This window comes from Myodes glareolus, chromosome 17 (genome assembly GCF_982192425.1).
Source record: "Myodes glareolus chromosome 17, mMyoGla1.1, whole genome shotgun sequence".
NCBI lineage: Eukaryota > Metazoa > Chordata > Mammalia > Rodentia > Cricetidae > Myodes > Myodes glareolus.
The window spans coordinates 13,192,609-13,212,222 of NC_142042.1; the positions used below are offsets into that span (position 1 = coordinate 13,192,609).

Genomic DNA, 19,614 nt, shown 5'->3' on the forward strand with positions numbered 1-19,614 from the left:
ATCTCTTGTGGCACGAATCATCAAATATTCTACACAGCCCCATATTCCTGGGCTCTCCCTAAGACCGTCCTCCATCCTGGGACTCTCGCATCTGTAGTGCCCTTTCTCCTATCACTAAAGCTCCTTCCTTATTCTTTCAATCTCTCCTTTTTCTTTTTTTTAAATTAAAATGATTGTAAAAAAAATTATTACTGTTTTTTTACATCCTGACTGCAGTTTCTCCTCCCTCCTCTCCTCCTAGTTTGTTCCTCCCTGCCTCTCCCCATTCACTCCTGCTCCATCTCTAGTCAGAAGAGGTCAGACCTCTGATAGGTATCAACCAAACACGGCATATCAAGTTGTAGTAAGACTGGCCACCTCCCCTCACATTAAGGCTGGACAAGGCAACCCAGTATGAGGAATAGGGTCCCAAAGGCCAGCGAAAAGGTCAGAGACAGCCCCTGCTCCCACTCTTAAGAGTCCAGAAGAGGACCAAGCTATACAACTGTAACATATATTCAGAGGGCATATGTCAGTCCCATGCAGGCTCGCTGGCTGTCAGTTGAATCTTTGAGCCCCTATGGGCTCTGGTTAGTTGTTTCTGTGGGATTTCTTGTGGCGTCCTTGACCCCTCTGGTTCCTATAATCCCTCTTCCCCCTCTCCTGCAGCTCCCCTAATGTTTGGCTGTGGGTCTCTGGATCTGTTCCCATCAGTTGCTGGATGAAACTTCTCTGATGACAATTAGGCTAGGCACCAATCTATGAGTATAGCAGAGTGTCATTAGGAGTCATTACACTGACTTTATTCTTTGCAAGGCATGTTTGGTCCTATCCTAGGTCTCTGGGCTATTCAGCCTCTGGGTCTTGGTACTCCAGGCTCTGTCAGGGGCGGGCTCCCTCTCATGGCATGGGTCTCAGGCTGGACCAGTCACTGGTTGGCCACTCCCACAATCTCTGTGCCACTTTTACCCTGCATGTCTCATAAGCAGGACAAGTTGTAGGTTCAAGGCTATGCAGCTGTGTTGCTGTCCCAGTCTTCGCCTGGTCACAGGAGATGCCAGTTCAGACTACATATTACCTACTGCCAGGAGTCTTAACTGGAGTCACCCTTGCAGATTCCTGGGAGCTTCCATTGCCCTAGATTTCTACCTTACCCTGAAATTTCCCCCCTTTCCAGTTATCTCTTCCACTACTTTACCCCTCCAATCCTCCACCTGATCCCTCCTGTTTCCATCTCCACCCACCCCCAGCCCACCCATAAAATCTATTCTATATCCCCTTTCCAGGGAGATCCAAGGGTTCCCCCTCGATTCCTCCTTGTTACTCTATGTGTCTGTGGATTGTAGCATGCTTATCCTACACTTTACAGCTAATATCCACTTACAAGTGAATATATACCATGCCTGTATTTCTGAGTCTGGATTACCTCACTTAGGGTAATTTTTTTCTAGTTTCATTCATTTGCCTGCAAATTTCATGATGTCATTGTTTTCTAACATCTGAGTAATACCACCTGGTTCCCATGTACTGCATTTTCTTTATCACTTCTTAGGTGGAGGAACATCTAGTTTGTTTCCAGGTTCTGCCCAAGAGTGGTAGGTATCATTGGGTCTTGAGGTAGATCAGTTCCAAATTTTCTGAGAAACCACCACATTGATTTCCAAAGTGACTGTACAAGTTTGTACTCCCACCATCAGTGGAGGAGTGTTCTTACTCTACATTCTCTCCAGCATACTCTGTCACTTGTCATAGGTGTACGGATTTACGTCTGGGTCTTTGTTTTGATCCCATTTATCAATCTGTCTGTTTTATGCTGATACATGCGGTTTTTATTACTATAGCTCTGCAGTACAGCTTTGGATCAGGTGTGGTGGTAGTTCCAGAAGTTCTTTTATTATACAGATTGTTTTAGCTATTCTGGGTTTTTTATTTTTCCATATGAAGTCGAATATTGTTCTTTCTCAGTATGTAAAGAATTGTGTTGAGATTTTGATGGGGATTGTGTTGAATCTGTAGAGAACTTTTGGTAAGATGAGCATTTTTACTATGTTAATCCTACTGATCCATGAGAATAGGAGATCTTTCCATCTTCTGACATCCTCTCTAATTTCTCTCTTTAAAGATTTAAAGTTCTTGTCACACAGATCTTTCACTTGCTTGGTTACAGTTATACCAAGATATTTTATGTTATCTGAGGCCATTGTGAAAGTTGTTTCCCTGATTTCTTTCTCCACCTGTTCATCATTTGTATATAGAAGGGCTACTGGTGTTTTGAGTTAATCCTTTATTCAGTCACTTCACTGAAGATATTTAACAACTGTAGGAGTTCCCCGATAGATATATTTTGGAGTCACGTATGTATACTATCATATTATCTGCAAATATCAATACTTTGACTTCTTCTTTTCCAATTTGTATTCCTTTATCTGCCTGAGTTGTTTTATTGCTCTAGCTAGAACTTCAAGTACTATATTGGATAGATATTGAATGAGTGGACAAACTTGTCTTATTCCTGATTATAGTGGAATCACTTTGAATTTTTCCCCATTTAATTTGATGTTGATTATTGGCTTACTGAATATTGCCTTTATTGTGTTTAGGTTATGTTCCTTGTATACTTATCTCTCCAAGTCAATCTCATTTTTTATGTTTCAATATACATGTCTTATTTTTCTCCTCCAACAGATAGGGTAAAGCAGCAATTGCTTTCTCCTTTATTTCCCTGTCAATATCTGCATTACTGACCCTAATTCATTGTAGTATAATGATTATTGATGTTAACTATACTCTGAAACAGATTATTAGCTTATAAAGGAATTGGTGACCTTAAATGCATTCTTGCATCTCCAGTTAAGTGCACAGTAAGAGGCATGGCATAGTCAAAGAAGAGGAACTAGGTCTTCAAGCCAGGAGCAGAAAAAATTTTATAAAGAGTAATTAATAAAGAATAGATCTGCAAGAAGTAGACCACATGGAACATTATTGTGTTAATTTTGGCGTGTGATGCTTTGTTTTGTTTTATTGAGACAGGATTTCTCTGTGTCAGTTCTAGCTATCCTGGAACTAGCTCTGTAGATTAGGATGGCCTTGAACTCATAGAGATCCGCCTGCCTCTGCCTCCCAAATACTAGGATTAAAGGTGTGCGCCACCATCATCTGGTGCTGTGTGACTTTTATAGTAAATTTCAAATAAAGAAGTGGATGTTTATTGGAAAGGCTACGGACCCCTTAAGGAATCTGAAGAATGATACAATAAAGACAAACTGGCAATGAGCAGCTGAGGGTCTGAGGGGAGCTGCAAGAGGCACGGCATAAAGGGAGGAATCACCTTTTGTGGGAGACAAAGAGGGAAGGATGCACATAAGGTAGCAGGGGCTGTCCAAAGAGAAAAGACAAGGAGAGGGTGATGTAGAAGTAGCTTAGGGTGACTATGGGATCTTTCAGTGAGATGCTCATGAAAACAGATTAGACAAGCAGTGAGTTTCATGTTGAGAAAAAGAAGAATAAGAGCGCACAGGATTTTGCCTCTGAGATGTTAGTGGGCTACCGAGATGGATTCATAAAACATGTCCAGACGTCAATAAGTGATGTAAGAGGAGAAGCCTGACTTACACAAAACCAAGGAAGTTATGAGTCTACAAAAGGCTAATGAGAAGATAGGGACAGATAGCTAGATAGCTAGATGCCGGGGAAGCGGGGTAATGTATGTAGTTTGACTACTAGAGTAAGAAACAGAAATGAAATCATTGGCTTGTATAATTATAATCAATTTGGTTTATTATTCCAAATTCTATAGTTCATAAGGTGACTTCAAAGCTCCCCATTCTCTAAAGGACGTCGCCTGTTAGAATGGAGAGCTATTAAGTCATTTCTCATCAGTGAAGGAAAAAATTTTTTCACTTTTTACTCAATTGTTTCAGTGAACTAATTCTTAGAGGAGAGCTTTGTATGCATGAAATGATCTCTACACATTATTTCTGCCATTTAAAGTCAGGTTGTGCTTTCTAAATATAAAAGAAAATGCTATGAAATTATTCTTTATGACATATACTTCTTATATCTAATTCACTCTGGTTTGTAAAAATATTAAATCAAAGACTGGTATGAATCACAAAACATTACCTCCACACCCATCTCTCCAGGAAGTCCAACATTACCAGGTGGTCCCCGAGGTCCCTGTGTACATCGAAGGCATGAGAATCAAAGTTTGCTTTTACATAAACAGTGCATCTCAGTTTCATTTTAATAAAACTATTTGACTGGCATATTACTTTACTCTCTCTATAAATAAAGTTATAACTTTAGTTCATTCATCTGTGTTGTCTCATGAATGATGTCAAGCTATACTTGTACTCAAAAATAGAGTAAGTGAGATTCCATCTTACATCTGTAAGAATGGTCAAGATCAAAAACACTGATGACAACTTATGCTGGAGAGGTTGTGGGGAAAAGGGAACACTTCTGCATTGTTAGTGGGAATGCAAGCTGGTACAGCCCCTTTGGATGTCAGTGTGGCGATTTCTCAGAAAATTAGGAAACAACCTTCCTCAAGACCCAGTAATAGCACTTTTGGGTATACATCCAAAGGATGCTCAAATGTGCCACAAGGACATGTGCTCAACTATGTTCAGAGCAGCATTGTTTGTCATAACCAGAACCTGGAAACAATCTAAATGCCCCTTGACTAAAGAATGGATAAGGAAAATGTGGTACATTTATACAATAGAGCAGAAAAAATAACAACAACTTGAATTTTGCAGGAAAAGAAAAGAGCTAGAAAAACATCATTTTGAGTGAGGTAACCCAGACCCAGAAAGACAATTATCACATGTACTTACTCATAAATGGTTTTTAAACATAAAGCAAAGAAAACTAGCCCACAAATCACAATCCCAGAGAACTTAGATCTAATCTACATGGGAAGTAGAAAGAGACAAAATCTCCTGAGTATTGGGAGCATGGGGACCTTGGGGGAGGGTTGAAGGAGAGGGGAGCAGAGAAAAATGTAGAGCTCAATAAAAATCAATAAAAAATAGAGTAAGTGGGGCTATTACATTTTACTCATTAATTCACTCATTCATTCAACAGATATTTATCAAACACCCAATAATTATCAAATATGGTACACTCCTAGTTATTTTTAAATGTGAGTTTGTCTATGGGAGGCTGTCGGGATTATTAGTTGATATGGGAGAGCTCAGTCTATTGTGGGAGGCACCATTCCCTAGGCATGTGGTCCAAGGCTCTACAAGGATGCGAGCGGAGCATAAATCTGCTATGGAGTCAGTCAACTGCATTTCTCCATGGTTTCTGCGTCCAGGTCCTGCCCTGTCTTCCCTCAACATTAGACTGCACCCTGTAAGTGGAAATAAACCCTTTCCTCCTCTGAGGTGCTTCTGGCTAGAGCGTTCTATCACAGCAGCAGAGTGAAGCCAGAACACGTGCTGAGGGCTTTCACAATGCACCTGCTTTAACACGCACAACAGTCATATATCTACTTAATAACCCCAGCAAATATATGCCAAATAAAAGTATTTTAAGGGAAAAAAATATGTGATTTCCCCCTCTGTCTCTATAGTCTGGCCTTTTCCAGATGCCATAGTATAAGGTTTTTTTAGTTTGGCTTCATTCATTTGGCAGCATGAACTTATGATTACCTAGGAATATTTTAACTTGCTGGCTCATTTCTTTTCTTTCTTCTTTTTTTATAAAATAAATGAATGCAAAGAAATATATCCATTCTTCTGAATTTTAGGTTCCCCCAATACATGTTATTCACTAAGATTAGAGATTTTCCATTCTATTCCAAGTTTCCTAAGAGTTTGTATTTCATTTTCTACCATGAATGGGAATGAGGATTTGTCAAATAATTTTCCTGAAAGTATTTATAACACTGTATTTTCTTTTTCAGACTATTTTTAAAAAGATCTCTCTCTCTCTCTCTCTCTCTCTCTGTATATATATACATGTATATATACATGTATATATACATGTATATATAGAACATATATATACAATGTTCTGCTGATATGTATGCCTACATGCCAGAAAAGGGCACCAGATCTCATTATAGTTGGTTATGAGCCACTATGTGGTTGCTGGGAATTGATCTCAGGACCTCTGAAAGAGCAGCGAGTGCTCTTAACCTCTGAGCCATGTTTCCAGCCCCTTCTTCAGACTATGAAAGTAATGAATTACATAGGTTTTTGAATGCTAGACTACCTTTGCATATCTGGAATAAATCCTACTTGGTCATGATAAACAATACATGGTGTTAGATATGATCTAACTTCGTGCTGAGGACTCTATATTTATGTTCCTGAGTGACACTGGTCTGTGCTATTCTTTTCCTGTAATGTATGTGTCTGTTGGTCCTGGGATAATTCTGGCCTCTTGGAAGAATCCAGGAAGAAGTCTTCCAGCTTGCATCTGAGGCTATAGAGAATTCCTATCATTTGTTTGCTAAATGTTTATTAGATGTTGTCAAGGAGATCAGTACCCAGGGCTACTGTTTTCTGTTTCGGAAAGTTATTAGTTATTTATTTAAGTGGTTAACCAACACAGACTTGTTCAAATGATCAGATTTTAAGTGAGTTTTTTTTTAAATAGTATTTAAAGTAGCTGGTTAATTATATATAAGTTACAGAGTTTGTGGATATATGAGCTGTTTATCCTTTTAATTTGCATGTGATCGATAGTGGAGGCCTCTCTCTTGTATCTTGTATCTGTGTCTTTTTATTATTCTCTGCCTGTGAATTAAGAAATTTTTCTCCTTTTTTTATAGGTTAATTCATTTTTAAAATTAGTTTTGACTTTTGTTTTTATTATTACTTTATTATTCTTACTCTATATTTAATTTTCTTATTTCTAATTTGAAGCTTAGATTATTTATTTGAAACCATTTATCTTTCTAATATTTATTTTATTCTTTTAAAGAAATGATTCATTTATTTTGTATTTTATGCGCATTGGCGCTTTGCCTGTATGTATGCTTGTGAGAGGATATCAGGTCCCTGGGACTGAAGTTATAGACAGTTGTGAACTGTCATGTGGGTGCTGGAAATTGAACTCAAGTCTTCTGGAAGAGCAGACAGTGCTCTCAACTGCTGAGCCATCTCTCTAGCATCTCTAATATTTTTTTTAATTTATATTACAAATTCCCTTTTAGTCTTGAAGTTTTTAGGCTGCATTTTCACTTTAAGTTAGTTAAGATATTTGAAAGTTTTCTTCTGAGTTTTATTTTGTCATTATTGTTGTTATTTGTGTGTGTGTATGTTTATGTGTGTTTATAGATATGTGTGCACCACAGTGTGCTTGTAGAGGCTAGAGAACAGTTAGGGGTTGGTTCTCCCTTTGTACTGTGGGCTCCAGGGGCTGAACTAAAGTCATCAGACTTGCCCCCTTTCCCTCTTTCACCTGCTGGGCCATGCTGTTGGAATGAGATTTCCTCTTTTAACACTATATTATTTAGAAGTACATTTTTAAATATCCTGAAATTTTGAGATCTTTCAGCACGTCTCTATTTTTAGTTTTAACTTAATTCTGCTATGATCTGTGAGCAGAATCATGTTTATTCTTTGAAATTTGTTAAGATGTATATTTTAGCTCACAATATGGTCAATATTGGGGAATGTTTTATGTGAGCTTCAAAAAAATGTGTATTATGTTGTTGAATGAAGGTTTGGTTTCTCTCTTGGTATCTATAGAAATTTAATTTACACAAAATTAAATTTAATTTACACAAAATTAATTTCTTAATTAAATAGAAATTCCTGGTCACTTGCATTAAATTTACAATAGACCGTCTCCCTACACTCATTTGCCAACACAGAGTTAATCAAAGGCTAACGAGAACAGCAGAGGACCGGAATGACCAAACGGAATCAAAGGTAGATGGACACTAAACCTTTCTTGAAGGCTTAGCTAGCATTTTGGGTTTGTGGTCAGGTGGTTTTTGTTTCAACATAGTCAACATTTCTGTCACAGCTTGGAAGCCGTCACCCACAGTGTGACTGCTGTTTTAGAGGCGCTTGATTTATAAGCAGTGACTGTTCTGCCAGCTTCACTTCTTTCGGTCTGTGTGCGTGCACTTAGCAATGACTAGGTGTTGCATTGACCCTGTGACTGTCTGCCTCACCTCACTTTACCATGACAGTGACTTGGAAGCTCTCAGACCTCATTAGCTCTTTGTTTCTGAGTTCTTCAGCCCATCTATAAAGGTGGTCTATAAAACCCATCTTTCATGCTCAGTTACTTGGAACATTTTCTATTCTGCAGAATAAAAGTTCCCCTCTGTAGAATAAAAAGAACACCAACTGAGACTAAGCTCAATTCTCTTTGTTTTTTACTATTTATTTTCTATTTATTCATTGGCTGTGTATGTATGGTGTGGGCATGCACTAGCCATCAAGTACAGATGGACATCAGAGGGTAGAATACAGGACCAGTTTCTCTCTCTCTCCTTCCACCATGTGTCCTGGGCATCAGACTCAGGTGGCCAGGCTTAGCCGCCAGCTAATGCTGCTTTATCACCAAGTCATCTCGCTGGTCCAACCCTGTCCCTTGAAAGACATTTTCTTTTCTCTCTTTTCTACTATCTTCATGGAATGGTATGTGTGTCTCCAAACGATAGTGTCTTTGTATGTGTCAGTGCAGGCCTACATGTATGTACGTGAACCACATGCATGCCTGGTACCGTTGGGGGTTGGAAGAGGCACAGGATCCCCTGGAGTTGCAGTTACAGGTGATCGAGGGCCACCACATGATTTCTGGGAAACAGACTTGGGTCCTCTCCGAGAGCAGCAAGTGCTCATGAGCTCTGAGCCATCTCTTCAGCCTCAGCTCTCATATGAATAACTTTAGTGAATTCCTCTGATCGGAATCCCACAGCCAACATAACATTTCTCAAAGGCATCTCAAACTCATCACTCAATTTGTAATCTTCAGTTCTCCAACCCAAATGGTTCATTGCTTTCTTGCTTCAATAAATGATATTTAATGCAAGAAGCCAGACACTCAGGAATAATACTTCAAAGCAGGCTCTGTGTCTCCTACTGCTTTTAACATCCTTGGAATCCTTCCCCTCTCCCCACTTCTTTCTTGCCTGCTTATCATAGACTTTTGGCTGCATCTTATCTGGATCTTGGCTCTTGACTCCTTCTACTATGTGGTTTGATAAGATTTATAAGACAATAATCTCATCATTGCTCCTTCCCCCTGGTGCCGTCCATTTATTCTTAAGATAACTGTACAAATCCCTTGGAAGGGGCTCCTAGGACTGTGTGTGTGTGGTCAGCATGTCCCTTTCTCTTTCTGTGTTGTAACTGCTTTCTCTCCAACTGTCTGGAGCTCTTTCCTCATTCTGGCTCAAATAACTATTACTCACCTCTCATATCACATGGTTCTGCTCATGGAAGCTTTCTTGAGCCTCTAGATTATGACAGCTTATTTATCATTGATTCTCTAGATCTGAACTACATAGTTAGTCTTCTCTATCTGTTCTGCCCCATAGATCCAATCCAGCACAGATAGAAGACAATCTTTAAAAATGTCTATAATGAACATGCACAGACTTTTTCTTCACAACATTTCTTAAGCAGTACGCTGTAGCAATTATTTACATGTTTATATTTTATTAGGTGTTATAAATATCCCAGAGATGAAAGTACATACGAGGAAATAGATGACAAAAATACATGATTCCATTTTCTATGAGGGTTTTGAGAATCCACAGACTGTCTCTGAACAGGACACTGAACTGCTTCCCCAGGGATATTGAGTTCTGGCTGTGCTTTCTGATATTTATCTCAATTTATAATTATCTATCTACATATGCAATCATTTAATTAATACCTTCTTCTATCACTAGACTGGAAACTTCATGCTTACTGTTAAACACCAAGAGCAGATTCTTTTTATTTTTTTTTCCTTTTCATGGTTTTCAAGGCAGGGTTTCTCTGTGTATCTCTAGCTCTCCTGGAACTCACTCTGTAGACCGGGCTGACCTTTAACTCACAGAAATCTGCCTGCTTCTGTCCCTAAGTGCTGGGACTAAAGGCATGTGCCACCACTGCCTGGCAAGAGTAGATTCTTAATAACTATTTGTTCACTGAATCAAAGAATGGTGACCCATTTAATAGACATGCTTGCCTTACAATGAAGAAAAAGTTTTCAATTTTGGCTATAGAAAGATTACAGATCTTATTATATTATTGTCAGAATACAAAATACATTTATTTTCGTGCCATTCTCTATTTTGTTCATTTCTATAATGAACTAGTCGTTCAAATATGTGACACAAAATCTATTACACCCATCATAAATTGTTTTATATTTTATTTGCCAGTTCCATGACACTGTGACCTTCACATTGACATTTAAAGTGCCATGAAGTCATTTTGTTAATGAATCTTTCCTTGTATAAATTTTAAGTGACAACTCTTTCCTTACTTAAATCATAAGATTTTTGGCTCCACTGTGACCACGGCTCCATTGACACACTTACCTAATAAAATTCAGTCAGTCCTCATTCTGTTTCCTTAGTGCAATGCTACTTACTATGCCAATCATACCTTTGGGCATGGTCTTTGTTAAGTTTAACAAACACACATTGGGCAAATGAACTATTTGGGCATCACATCAGGAAAGGAGATGAAGGGGTAAAAGAAATAGTCCCCAGCTTCAAGGAGTCTATGGAGTGTTCAGATAGCTCAGGACGCAGAGTCAAGAAGGACTGTAGTATTTCAGGTCAAATAAACATTAGTGATGGGACAGCACATAAACAGAGAGCACATCAAAGGTTTAGTTATATGAAATCAACGCCACATCTTAGATAGTCATCAGGCAAGAATTATGCATATTGTAAACCCTTACTGTTCGGTGAGCTTATGCCATAGTTTAAGGGTGAATCTTTTATTCTTGGGTAACTTTTTCCACTTGTTACTATCCAAATTAATTACACAAAGACCACCTGTAGACCTTTGTGTCATCTGGTGATAATATCAGCCCGGTGGCTGAAAAGGTTTCATTGTATTATAGCTCTCAGAAACACGTTACAGAATTCTTACATCTACATGACTACCCTAAAGAATGACGTCATTGGTAATAAAGACTAAGCTGAGAGAAAGGAGCGGCTCTCAGTCCTTCCTTTGCACAATGCTCTTTCCATGGAAACTCCAGAACTGAAGCATGCCTACGGCTTTGTGTATGTGTTTTTCTATTGTTGATGTAGGAGCATTTCTGTCATATTTTCACATTTGTGCCAATCAGATACAGAGACTAGCTTCACTACATGGCCTTCATTATGGAGCCGGTGACTGGGTGTGTGGCAACGCAACAATTATAAGAACAGCAGGCCATCTAGACAAAGCATTCCTGAGAGCCACCAAGACAGAATTTCCTTTTTTTCTAAAGCATAAATAAGGCCCTTTTAACAGTCACAAAGAAAAGTACCAAGTTTGACTACATGAAGCCAAAAATGCAGTGATAACAACACACACATACGTATATATGCATATATATGTTTAACTGTAGCCTGCAGAGTGGATACAGTAAAACATCCATTCTGTAGAGTTTGTCTTGGCTATCTAGGGTCAACACTGTTTCTAAAGCAGGCCACTCACAGCACTGAGGATTAACAGTCATGGAAAGTAAATGTACCTCATAAAAAAAGCCACAATTAGAAGAGCAAAAATCAACTTACTGGTTCTCCGGCAGGTCCTCTGTCTCCCGGGCTGCCTGGGAGTCCTTGTAAGCCCTGAACAAACAAAAGAGAAACTTGTAGAAGAAGAGACGGCATCTGAAAACTAGTTTTAGCTAGTTTACACACCTTGCCTTTGCTTGTAGGTTTTTTCTATGTAATTCTTAATTTTCTCGTTTGTCATAAACTATATATAAGGTTTACCATAACCACAGCTAAGAATATAATTCTTTAGCATTAAGTAGCTCCACAACGTCTATCAACCATTCCCAGCATCCATCTTCAGAACCATTTCATCCTCCCAGTTAAATCTTGCTAACAATTCATTTATTCCCATTGCCTCTTTCCCAGCTCCCTGTAACTAGTTTTGTCTCTATGAATTTGGCTGTCTAGGTACTTTTTGTAAGTGAGACCATATGATAACTGTTCTTTTGTGTCTGGTTTATTTAATGGGTAGAACGACTTCAGGGTTCCTCCTTGTATCATGGGTCAAAACACTCCTTTTAGATTTGAATGGTATTTCGATGGATGCATAAACCACATTTTGTTTATTCATCTGTCAGGGAACACTAAGGTTGCTCCACCTTTTGACTATTGTGGACTTGCTACTGTGAACATGGGTATGCAGTATCTGAGCCCTGGCTTTCCATCACTTTGGGCATGTGCCAGAAGTGCAACTGATGGGTTATATTTTAGTTCTGCCTAAGAGGACATAAAACTGTTCTTTTTAATTTAAAATTTTCATTTATTGATTCATTTATTTATTTATTATGGATAAAGCTCCATTTCAGTTCTGAAAATCATATGTTCTTCTTTCACTTCAGGCTCCTAAATCAATACACAGGATCAATACAAAGACCTTGCTCTGCCCGTTCTGCCAACCGAAGCGTGTGATGGAAATTCAGTGTTCTTTGTCAAGTGTGTTTGGACACAGAACCAATGTGGTATTTTCATTAATGTGGATTCTGCACCAAGATTGTTTCACAGAACAAGAATACAATTTTCATGTTCTCAATTTTTATTGAGGATTAAGAGGAAAAGCACGAATTTGTTTAAGGCTGTTCAGATGTTATTAATGATATATGACTTTGTAGCGGAAATCGCTACTCCATGACTTCATTTGTTCTCAGTAATCATGAGAACAAATGACCACAAGAATGACAAAGACTATTGTGGTTATTTATTGGGAGTTTGTACTAAGTATGCAATAATAACCACAGTTCTTATATAATCACAAAAGATTCATTTTTCAAAATTTGTTTTTTATTATCATTACTATTACTAGTAATAGTGGCAGTAGTGTATGTCTCTGTGTGTGTGTTTGTGTGTGTGTGTGTGTGTGTGTGTGTGTGTGTGTGTGTGTGTAACATTAATGTGCAGGTACTGGTTGAGACCAGAAGAGGGCACTGGATCCATGGGAGCTGAAATTACAGGAGGTTGTCAGCTATCCTATGTGGATGCTGGTAATAAAACTCAGATCCTGTGGAAGAGCAGGAATTGCTCACAGCTCTTGACTCTTCCCATCCAAATATTCATTTATAAATATTGATAAACTGAGGTTCAAAAAGGTTGGATAATTTATAAAAGTTAAATCAGGGACTACGTGACAGAACCAGTATTTGACCAACAACATGTCTGACTCAGGAGCGATAACAACAGGGTACATGGATTCTCCCCTGAAGGCCCCCTCTCTCCCAATAATGGCCTCTTTATGGTGAAGGATTAAATCTAGAGTTTTATATCCAATGATAACTACCTTTAAGATTAATAGTGAAATAAAAACATTTCACAAATCAAAACTAGAATAAATCACCATTAGCACACTTTCCTAAAAGAAGCGTAAAAGACATTTGATAGGCTCTAGGGAAATGGCAGCATTTAGACATTCAAACCTTCAGGAAGGAAAGAAGGTCATTAGAAATTGTAAATGAGAAGATGGTCAGAAAACCTATCTCCTCATACCACCTCTCACGTATATAACCAATTTATATTAAAGCAAATGAAATTTTATTAGTATTCAGACAAAAGCTTTGCTTACAATGAGGAATTCATAATGCACATGGATGTAATACATAAAATAGCCACAGTATAAAGACATGTTAATAGATTGTTTTATATGACAGTACATTTTTATGCATATATTGTGTAACATAAAGGTTTTTTCTGGCATTTTATAGGAAAAGTTTTTTGATCAGGACCTAGAATAACTACTTAAATTAATAATGAGTACAAATTAAAAGTCAATAGTAAGATATAATTTTTAAGGCAGAAGACACTGAACAAAACAAAGAAAAGCAAAGCGCAAAATAGACCTAAGTCTAGTCATAACAATTAGACTAAAGAGAAGTGGGCCAAATACTGTAATTAAAAGGCAGAGATTATCAGAATAAAATGCAAGATCCAACTAGAACAAGTTCAAGTTGAATATCAAGATGCATATGGGTTAAAATAAAATTGGTGGTAGGAACACACAAGGTAAATCGCAAGCCTATGAAGGACTAGCAAGAGTGATGTTCATATCAAATTAGGCTATTTCCAAAACAGTATTACCCAGAAAGCAATAATCAAAATTGAACAAAATTATAATAGAATTTCAAACTACATGAAGAAAAATTAGAAAGAATCAAAGGGGAAAATCAGAGACATACAAGACTAGAGATTTTTTACACACCTATTTATGGATTGATAAATGCTTTCGTTAAAAACTCAGTAATGTATGAAATGTTACAATTTTTATGATTTAAATAATCAAAAATAGCCACACAAGCTCCGTGATCCCACAGAACCATTGGCCTTTTTTTCTGATTTTGACTTTTATGACAGACCTACAGGTGAATGGAAACAGTAATGGTTCATAGACAAATACACCTTCCCAGGTTTCAGAGTTATTAGGGTACTACATATTGTTGGGGTCACTTAGTATTTGTTGGCACCATCTTGACGGTTTGGGTTCTTGTGGGGGGGAATAGATCAGTGAAGAGCATGTACTCAGACCCTGGATCAATCTCTACCACAAAGAAAAAGAAAAAGGAGGAAGACGAAGGATGGGAGAAGGAAGGAGAGAGAGGAGGAGAAGTAAGAGCAGGGGAATTTAGAGGAAGGTTCTTCTACAGATCTTCTGAGTCTCTTCATCTCACAGGTGAAGAAAATACACGCTAAACAGCCAATCTATTAAGCCAAGGTTGTGCTATTTTTAGGAGCATGCAAGAAAGGCTGTCTGATCTCTAATGTATCCTTGTGTTATAGAGCATTGCCTACTTTGGACAGTATCTAAAGGACTAGAGACTGTAAGATAATATGAATCTTTGGGGCTTATTTAGCTTTTCTAATGAAATGTTCCCCGCTTTTCTACAATTCCAGTTCAACTCAGTCAGTGGAGGCAAAGAATATGTGAGACCTCCGCAGCTACTAGAAGCTCAATGTTTTCTTCCCATGGCTGTGACATCTGTTCAGGTAGCCTTACCCTTCCAGGAGCCTATGGGCCTTGTGTGCTGTAAGACAGCTGTAAATTAATCCTAGTACCATTCACAGGGTTAAGGAAATAGACCATTTGTCTAAGCTGGAAATGAATTTAAAGTTCGAAGGAAGTAATTCTATTTCATGGTATCTCATATTGTCAAAATTAAAGGAATGGACTTGATCTCAGCCTTGCCTGCAATATAGCAAAGTGGTCAAAATCTACAGATGTGTGTCATTCACACTGAAAGGATCATAAACCCCAACCGGATGAGTACGAAGACACAGGGGTGTTCTTTCAGAATGCCTCCAGTTAATGACACGAGGCCAAACACAGTTCTTTTTCAGAACCTTCATTTATTTTCTCCCCTTTCAGTCTCCAGTATTTTAGAATTGATCATTGTCAAATACATCGCTATTATGGAAAACAACAGGCAGGGGGCAGCAGATTCCAAATAGGAAGAAGCAAAGCTGTCAGCTGTGTGACAAGGACCACTAGTTGCAATGCACGCGTCCTGGCCTTTTCTGATTCCTCAGCTATAATCCATTTCAGTTATCAAATCATTTAAATTTAAGCCATAATATATATTCACATGAAAAATCAAAGAGTCATTAACATTATGATTCAGAATGAAAGCAATTAAAATACTTATACACAGTTGTGTGCTAATTTATGTAATTATCATGTGTATATGTTTATGGATGCATTTTTTCAATATTTCTCTCCTCTTTCACGATGACAGTTACAGAAATGATTGATGTTTGGGGGAAAAGCTGTGCAATTCTGGTAAGATGTTAGAAGGCAGGGAAATTATCTAACATATTTATAAAATACCAGAAACTCTTGAAGCAGTGTCACAAGAAAGCAAGATGTGTGCGGCTCTACACTCCGAAGGACAAAACAGCACTCAAGATGAGTAAGAACGAAACTAGGTAAGAGGTCACAGAAGCTTCTAGTATTCTCTATTACGCCCTGCTGCAGTTACACGTCTTACCATTTCCTTTTCAAAGGAGTTTCAGAGAAAAAGTAGTCCCGAAGAAAATGAAGCAAAAGTGACAGTTATCACATTGGCTCAAAGATCAATGACAATAACACATCAACGGCAAAAACTTACTGGGTTTCCTTGAACTCCTCTCTCCCCTGGGTTTCCAGTCTTTCCCTACACATGGAGGAAAAATTCTTAGGTCACATAGCTCCTTCTCAAAGTAGCACAAGAAAGAATGTAAAAGGCAGGGAGTAAAAAAACATTCATACTTATGGAGACATGGTTTATTACTCACGGAAAGACCCGGAGGCCCTCTTTTGCCTTGATTTCCTTTTTCACCCTAACAGAATATCAATGTCAGAGGGATTGGTCAGAATTTGAGTCATGGTCTTACATACAGTACCACACAGAAATAAAGGCATCATCAAGTATGTAGCTCATTATTAAAAATATGACTGGTATGCAGCAAAAATTATGCACACCATTATTTAGATATACAGGTCATAATTGTTTTGTAAAATATAACTGCACATGAAATGGAGAATCAGCAAGTACCTTGGCACCATGTCCTCCTTGATCCCCTGGAAGGCCATCTAGTCCTCTGGGTCCCTACAGATAGAAGAAAATAACCCATTTTCAGTTGAAATGTTCCTTTTAAAATAATAATCAAGTTCATGATTTAAAGATCTTACGCCATATAGTAGCTTAGATGACTACAAAACTATCTACAAGAGTTGCTGGGATTTCGATAACCTAGGGTGATTATTTGCTTGTTTTGTTTATTTTTTATTACTCAGTAATCCTCTGGGATTTTTTTTTCTTAAAATGATGCTAAAGTTTGCATATAAGTGGCTGGGTTGTTTGCCTTAACTGTCTCCTTGAGTTCCATTCTTGTGGAATTGCAATTCTCTCTTTGCATCTTTGGCAAACAAGCATTCAGGACACTGCCCTCGCTCCTGCCTACTGAACAGAGGTCACTGGAAGCTGGCAGGGGCACAGGATAGGTCGAGAAAATCCATTTAAAGACAAATCTTTCCAATATTTACTCAGTAACTAACTGCAGAGAAGACCCAGCTGCTCTCCTGTAGCATAAGTCATGCTTTCTAAAGCATAACTATCTGAAGGGCTTTGTAGGGGACTTAATTCTATGCCCTCCACACAAACACCTACTGTAGATAGCTAGCCATGCGGATACAGAACCATGAGTTTCTTCATTAAGGAACCTGTGGAATGCGAAGTCTCTCCAGGCTGGATTCCTGGGCTTCCTGTACCTTCAGGCCACTTAAGGGTTTGGAGGGAGCACTCACGCCCACAGTGACCTGTTGCTCCATTCTTCCTGTTGAAGTGAAATCATATGCAACTACTCATTTGTATACTGTTTTACAGTAAAATACTCTTATGCAAGAATGATTCACCGGGATTATTCTTATGATCCTGGTGCTGAACTCGGGGCCTCTAGCATAAGCAGTCAGTTCACTATTGAACTACTGCTGCCCCCTGTTTCACACTTACTGTTTAATTTATCAAGAGATGTGTCCGTGCTCACAGTGATAAAGAGAATCATATATAGTGTAAAAAAATGTCTAAGTCAGGAGATCACATTAAGGTCATAAAGCCAAAGGCTTCCACGTGAGGTTTTGAAAACACTGTTCTAAGGAAGATTGGGGCTCTCTATGCTTCAGGTAAGAGTGAGCTAATGATCTAAAGGCATAGCCTGACAGCAGAATTGGTTTCCCTCTGCTGGTAGACACATCCCGCTGGCTAATGCACACTCCCAATCAGACTCCTAAGACAAAATAAACTTTAGGACAAGGCCCCAAAGAATTAGATACACACTGTTATAACAGGCACACAATCCACCACGATATTAAAAACCTAACAGCTTGAAAGTGTCTCGTGGGTCTCTCATGAGTATGTTCTGGGTGAAAGCATGCTTCAGAAAGAGAATATCCACACTTTCCCCTAAAGCATTAGGAATGTCAAAGCTGGCCACAGAGAGCCGGGAGAGGGTTCGTTAAGACCAGAGTGAGAGTTGAGTACTTCAACTCCATTAAAGAAAAGCACATTTCATATTTGAAATGTAGGTAAGCGCATTAAACAGTTAGCCAGGCTCATGAGTGAGGCATTAGGTGTTGGGCCTGCTATTTCATACCAATATTAAAATTAAAAGAAGAAACCACAGTCAACTAAAACATTATCATATATTAATACTTCATTTACTTAGAAAGACTTTTATGAGAATCCTCAACCCATTTCTACGACCTCTGAGATGAATTATGATAGACTGAGTGTCCATGAGTGAAGGAAATACTGCATCCACAGGTCAGATGGACTCAATGTATTTATCTGGTCCTGAAGCAGGATGTGGATCTTGGTATGACCCCAATTAAATTTTAACTCACATGCCTAACTAATGATGCTGATGCTGAGAACTCTTCTTTCTGGCCGTTGCTTTACACAGCTGGAACCAAATGATTCACTGAACAAGATTAACACGAGCAGGACTCTTAAGGAAAAGGTTTCTGGTATAAACTTTTTTTAAAACTCTATCACGTGAGATATTTTAGCTGTCGCGTACCACTGAGCTTTAAAACAAACTATTGAAGGCCACTTTACCTTAAGGTGACAGGCAGTTCCTTGAAGGGGCCAATTTGCGGAGTGTTTATGACCATACAGGTTTCAATTTTCCAGAGAAAAGCTTAAACTCTTACATATTCCCATCATAGTTGTCTTAAGCAGCACAGCCTCAATAGCTAATTCTTCAGTGCCTGTCTCTCCATACCTCTGCTCTAGAGAGTGTGCTGAACTAGGGATCTCGTGATCGAAGACTTAGTTCAAGCCCAGGTGAGTAGATGAGGTGCCTTTGCCTCTATCACTTCTCCTGTTGGGCAGCTGGACACAGAAGGAAGTGCTGGGCAGATAGCAGGGGTTTGTTTTTATTACTTATTCTCAAAAGGTCAACTGTGTATATGAAACGCAAAGGTTCAGGCTGTGCTGACACCTCGGTGTCCATCAGGCCAAGCCACCATCATCTAGGGCTAGAGTAGTGGACGTGTTAGCTTGCATCATCTGTACAGAAGAAATAATTTCCTGAATTGCATGAAGTGCTTTAGTGATAAATGACTTCTCTGCACTCAACTGTTCTCTTACTAAACACACCAGTTAGCAGAAGGTTAATATGAGCAATGTTTTAAACATCAAGGGTATTTATGTAATAGTTTAGTATATTTATGACTACCTCTTAATGATTATCTTGCTATCTTTTGCAGCTACGTAATAGGCATGGTTATACAATCATTCTTCAGGATGTTACAAAAGTTTTCATGATGCTATTATGCTCAGCTTACTTAGAAGTTGGCATTGTGGCCTCCTTGATTTACTTTCCTTCCCCTTGGTGGATTTTAGTACTCCATGGTATTTAACAGTTTCTAGACCATAAGCCACAAATTTGGAAAGTCCACTGTGGTCTGAAACCTGAGGGGTAGTTTACATAGA

The 19,614-nt window shown here is 38.5% G+C and overlaps 1 protein-coding gene across 1 annotated transcript in view; it reads right to left on the reverse strand.

Annotated features, from left to right (window-relative positions):
* The window catches only part of Col24a1 (collagen type XXIV alpha 1 chain), a 256,486-nt gene that overhangs the window by 90,690 nt on the left and 146,182 nt on the right, over positions 1–19,614 (reverse strand). The window contains exons 29-33 of the mRNA XM_087897474.1: positions 16,675–16,728; positions 16,415–16,459; positions 16,249–16,293; positions 11,681–11,734; positions 4,102–4,155 (exon numbers count right to left, since the gene is read on the reverse strand). Of these exons, the coding sequence (XP_087753600.1) occupies positions 4,102–4,155; positions 11,681–11,734; positions 16,249–16,293; positions 16,415–16,459; positions 16,675–16,728 (252 nt within the window). The remainder of the gene's footprint in view (positions 1–4,101; positions 4,156–11,680; positions 11,735–16,248; positions 16,294–16,414; positions 16,460–16,674; positions 16,729–19,614) is intronic.